At 58.7% G+C, this 5427-nt stretch overlaps 2 protein-coding genes across 2 annotated transcripts in view; one reads left to right on the plus strand and one right to left on the minus strand.

Moving 5' to 3' along the window:
- SHISA8 (shisa family member 8) overlaps positions 1-546 on the plus strand; it is a 5955-nt gene extending 5409 nt beyond the window's left edge. The window contains exon 7 of the mRNA XM_027772729.1: positions 2-546. Within this exon, the coding sequence (XP_027628530.1) occupies positions 2-140 (139 nt within the window). The 3' untranslated portion in view covers positions 141-546. The remainder of the gene's footprint in view (position 1) is intronic.
- Positions 547-2607: 2061 nt separating this feature from the next.
- The window catches only part of SREBF2 (sterol regulatory element binding transcription factor 2), a 46979-nt gene continuing 44159 nt past the window's right edge, over positions 2608-5427 (minus strand). Inside the window, exons 17-18 of the mRNA XM_006150719.2 lie at positions 4714-4825; positions 2608-4303 (exon numbers count right to left, since the gene is read on the minus strand). Coding sequence (XP_006150781.1) covers positions 4083-4303; positions 4714-4825 — 333 coding nt within the window. The 3' untranslated portion in view covers positions 2608-4082. The remainder of the gene's footprint in view (positions 4304-4713; positions 4826-5427) is intronic.

Here is a 5427-nt window from a genome sequence, read left to right on the forward strand (position 1 = left end):
CCGGCCACGCGCCCCGCCGCCAGTTCAGCGTAGAAAAACTGCCCGAGGCCTTCAACCCGCAGGCCCCTGGTCTTTATGCCGGCGCCGGCCGCGGGCCCCGGCATTTGAGCACCAACAGCAAAGCCGAGGTGACCGTGTGAAGGAGGCCGCGGTCCTCCGGAGGCATCGCTGGGCGCCCTCGTCCGCCCCGCTCCAGGCCAGAGAAAGAGGAACGCCGGCCTGGAGAGCCAGCCCATCCGTCTGCCCAGATGGACTGGGGTCCTTGGAGCCTGCAGGGCTTAAGAAGGTGCCCGCTGGGTAGGGCCGGTGGTCCTGCCCTTGGACCCTGTAAATAGACCTGTTTCTGTGGTTCCGCCTGAGAATAAAGGAGCCCAGTTGGCTGGGAGAAGACGGATGGCTTTGGTCATTGGCCGCAGACGGCAGTGCAGGCAGAGGGCACAGCGTGTGCGGGAGCCGTGTGCGGGAGCCACTGTTCCCGACCTGGCCGCGAGTGTGCCGGGAACAGGATGAAGGGGCTGCAGAGGGTGGCCATGGCCGGATGCCAGGAGTCAGGCTCACACCAGTGCGCCAGGGGAGAAAGGGCTGACGGCGCCAGCCATCAGGAGGCCTGGGCACAGGAGAGGGCAGTGGGGCGAGCCCCACCAGCAGGCCACCCACCCTGTAGTTCAGGTGGCTAACCCTGGCTGATCCTCACTGAGTCTGGCTGTAGGCCGGCCCCTGCCCTGCAGGCTGCTTGGCCCGGTTGGCCCAGAGCCACCCCCCTAATGGGTGTGGGCCTTGCGGACAGCTGGTGCCCAGGATGAGGGAGCCTCTTCCTAGGAGCTGCTCTGACGGGGAGAGGCGTGGGTATGATGGAGCAGGGGTCCTGACTGGGCCCCCTTCCTCCCAGGAGAGCTTCCAGTACCTGCTGTGGCTCAGGGCACTTGCCAGCAGCCTGTGTGCACCTCCGTGCCAGGTACCGCTGGGGAGGTCAGGCGCTTGGCCACCACCAGCACTTTGTGGCCTCCACAAACTGCCAAGCTGGCTTGTCGCCCTCCTGTGTCCCTTAGGTGCTGTGTGCCACTTTAACAATGGCCATTTGTTGCTGTTTCTCCAAAAGCCCCATAGGGGGATCCTTACAGATGGGAGAACTGAGGTTTACAGACCTAAGTGTCTTGTCCAAGGTCACCTAGCTGACTCCCAGCTCAGGGCCCTCCTGTCGTCTGCCTCTGTGACATGGAATGGTGGGCAGCAGGCAGCTGGGGGAGGAAGGGAGGTGATGAAATGGGTGCTGGCAAGGAAGGGTCCCTGCTCCCAGGGTATAGGCTGTCTCAGACCTTCCTCCTGCTGCTTGGGCTGCCCTGAGGCTCCCAAACCCACCAAGCCTGGGCTTAGCTCCTTGCCTGTAGAAGGCCCACCTCTTTGTCCTTTAAGGCTATTGATGAAAACAAAACCCTTGGACCAGTCAGTTGGCATGGTGGTTAAGGTGGTTGGGTCCCACATGGCCAATTGCGTGGTTCGAGTCCTGGACCCCGCAGCTGGAAAAATACATCTGGTACCTGTGCATGTGTGCCCAAAATCCTGAGAGGAGAATGAAGGGATTGTGGTGAGGCTATCCCTCAGAGGATGCTTTCTCACCTTCCCTCTCAGACTAAAAATAAAAAGAGAAAGAAAAAACAAGTTCTGCGACAGATATGGTCCAGCCTGTTTGAGGGGCCCCATGGCTTGCAGAAGAGAGTTGTCACACTGTTAGCTGGGGTGAGGTGGCTCCGGTGGGGGTGGGGTGCCTCGGCCTATCCCACAGCTGTGTGGAGCCGGGGGAGGGGGGTGGGCACTGAGTCACGTAGCCTGCCGAGACTCACAAAAGGATCAGGCTCCTGGGTGCATCGGCCACCCACAGCCACCCACCCTGGTGACGCAGGCCCTGGCTGGGCTGTGCTGGGAGGAAGGCAGGACCCTCTGCTCACTCTGACCCAAGAGCCCTGGATCTCCATCCTACCGAGGCCAGAGCAATGGCCACTTCTGGAAATGGTGATTCAAATGTGGATAGGCTCCTCTGCAGGACTCGGCCTATCTCAGCCAGACCACGAGCTGTCACTTGGCCCCTGGGCTTATTTCCATGTGGCACACTTGGCTCCCTGACAAAGCCCCACACTCCACTCAACCAGCCCAGGGGTCTTGCCCCTCAGGCGTCTTAAATCAAGCTTGGTTTCCCTCCAGCCGGCAAGGCAATTCCATCAACAGGCCCTGACATGGGCATGTCATCAAATCCTGGACAAGTCTGTGGGATTCTAGTCAAAGGCTGGGACTGGGACCTGAGAGGCCAGGTCCCACCCAAGATGATCCAGCAAGTAGAGTGAGACTTGGGACTGACTTGGAGGCCAGAGAGCTTTCTCAGAGGGTCACTGTCATCAGAGAAGGGGACACAAAGCAGCCCATCCAACAAGGCTCTCCTCATACTCCAAATTCCAAAGAACAAGCCAACTGGCCAGGGAACAAGTTGGGACTGAGACACGATGACCTCTGACCCCAGCAGCAGTCCTGAAGCATATACCTCGAGCAGGCCAAGTTGTACAGCTACCCGACTAGGCACCAGAGTGGGCATACTACAGACCCTCACACACCTTGTGCTGGGTGGTACCAAACCGTATTTATTTAAGAACCTACGTCCGGACATGGTGAATGATTCAACATCAAGGAAGCCATAGGTGTATCCCCCTTTTCAGTGAAAAACCATCCCCTCCCACCCCCAAACATCAACGAGAAAAGGCACAGTATGTACACATGACACAGGCTGGCTGACCTGGGGAGAAGGGACCATAAATTACAGTGAAAGTGGAGGGAGGGGAAGAGATAAAGCGGTGGGGCCCAAGCATACCCCATGGGCAGACAACTCAAAGCTGGCCTTCTGCATTCACATCCAGGGGACCCCTGCTGTGTGCACCCTTGCTGTGTGCACCGACCTGTGGGGCGCCTGGTCACCCTCTGCCTCAACTAGCTTCAGAGGGTGAGAAGCACTGGGAGGGTTCCTTCCCGTCTCTAAGGAGCCCCTTGGGGACATAGCCTTTGGGAAGGCACCAAGCCAGGGGAACCAGAAAAGTGAGATACTTTTCCTCCTAGGCCCCAACAAGGCAGGAGACCTCATTCCTTGTGCCCATGCCCACTCCGAGAAGAGGGGCTTGTTGAGGGTTGAGGGCTGGTCCCTACTACCCTGGCTTATTCTCAGGTCAAGAATTAGGGATAAAAATATACTATGGAGGTAGGAATTGGGGCAGAGTGGCAAGGAACTTAGAAACCATACCGAAGGCCTCTGGCCCCCAGTCCCAATGGGGGCTCCATCCCTCCCAGCCCCCTGGGCCTACCCTAAACTTGGGCTGACACCCCAGGAGGCAGGGGAGTGGGAAGGAACAGGACAATTAAATAAGATACCATTTATTTTTTTAAAAAATTAAAAAATAATGCCAACATTATTTCATCCATTCCCAGCCTGCCCCCTACCTCCCACCCACCTCCCCAGGGCTGGGCTCCCCACTCCCTGGTTGTCCTGTGTGATGAGAAACAAGGAACTGGCTTAGGCTCAGGGGTAGGGGCATGGACCCAGGGAGGGAGGAAGGAGGCCGCAGCCGGCGGACCCCGCGCTCATATAAAAACATTCGTATAAAAAGGCTGCAGGGGCACGCTGGGCAGGTCTGGAGGCCCAGAGACCTATGTCCCCCAGAAGAGAAAGCCAGTAAAAAAGGAGGAAGCACAAAGGGCAGAGATATCCAGAGGACAGAGACGCTCAAGAGGCTGACAGGGGCTTGGCAGCTAGGGAGCCCCCTGCTGCTGGCAAATCAGGGGTACCCTCAGGTCCTGCCCAGCTACCCTTCCCCTCAGGCACGCTGGGCCCTGGATTATGGGCCTCTGTTGACATCAGCTTTAAGGGGCTTTGCCCAGAGGTGATCCAACGCCTGAGGTGGCCCAAAGCCTTGGCAGGTGACAGCTCAAAGACCAGGCTCAGCCCTACACTCTCAGAGGGAAGAAAGGGAAAAACTGAGAGACAGGGAGGTTCCTGGGAGAGACTGACAGAAAGGTGGAAGGAGGCAGCAGGCCACGCTCGGAGGTCAGGAGGCAGCGATGGCAGTGCCACCACCCAGCTTGACAATCATCTGCTGGCAGTCGTTGCAGGAGCGCCGGTCGCCCACCTTCTCCAGAGTGCGTGCAGCCTCGGCCAGCAGCACGGCCCGCTGGCCCGGGGAGGAGAGGAAAGAGAGGGGCAGGTGGCGGCATGCCAGCAGGATGGCGGTGGCCCTCTCTCGCTGGCCAGGCCAGGAGTCCACCTCTCCTGTGGGAATGATAAGAGACATGTAGACAGTTGAGCCAGCTAGGGAGGAGGCGCCATTCCCAGGCCTCACACCAGGGTGTGGGGAGGTTCTCTTGCCTTCCCAGGTCAGGTAAGAGCAGTCGCACTCCCAGGTCAGATAAGAGGAGTCTTCCCCTGGCCAGTGGCTCTGGGCTGGCTCGTGGTGGGGCCAAAAAGAACCACCGTGTCTCCTTTGCTCCTACCCAGGGGCTCCATCCATCCATTTCCAGCCATCTCCCACTCAAGGCTGGACCCAATCAAGCCTGGGCCTTCAGCCTTCCCTGTCGCACCACCTTGGAGAACACTGCAGGCGAGGACCTGGCCGTGGCTGCAGAGAGGTGAGTGGCATACTTGAATGCACGTAAGGGCCAGGTGGGGAGCTGGGGTCTTACCGGGCTTGGTGCTCTGTGTGGTGCGCCGCCGTAGGCTGTGTTCTAGCAGCTGGTGGGTGCGTGTGGGGCTTGCTCCTGCCATCAGACGCACAGTGGCCTCATGCAGGAACACCTGGGAGGTGGAGGGGACACACAGTCAGCCCTGAGTCCTTGCCTGCTTAGGCCCTAGTGAGTCTTTCTCCCTGAAGCCTTCTTACTTGCCCTTCTCTACACCACCCTGCCTTGTTCAGTCTTGAAAGCAACTTCCCAATGTTATGCCCCCAACCTGCTGTGAGGCAAGCCAGAAACCTGGAAGAGTGGCACAGCGGAGAACAAAGCACAGGCTAGTGGGAGGGGCAGAGCAAGAAAAGGAGACAAGCAAGAGGCAAGGGCCTGCTTTCCTGCACCGTGATGAGCAGCGCCTGATGTATCCTCTGGGGTTGGAAGACAGCAGCCTGGGTGAAGCCGCAAGTCCTGTGGCTGCTGCTAGCTTGACAAAAGGACAGGTGAGGCAGGGACAGAGGAAGAGGGGACAGCTGGGCCATTATAGAGTTTGTATCCTGTCTCCTGTTTCTTTCTCTTTTTTTTGGAGAGGTTTTTGCTATAGGATGCGTGCGCTCACCAGACAGAGAGAGACAGACAGAAAGCGAGAAATCAGCCCCCAGGGGGGATGGCCGCGCCGCAATCCCTTCTCCTCCATTCTCCTCTCGGGATCTTGGGCACTCACGCACACAC

This window comes from Tupaia chinensis, unplaced genomic scaffold, assembly GCF_000334495.1.
Source record: "Tupaia chinensis unplaced genomic scaffold, TupChi_1.0 Scaffold000294_5, whole genome shotgun sequence".
Lineage (NCBI taxonomy): Eukaryota > Metazoa > Chordata > Mammalia > Scandentia > Tupaiidae > Tupaia > Tupaia belangeri.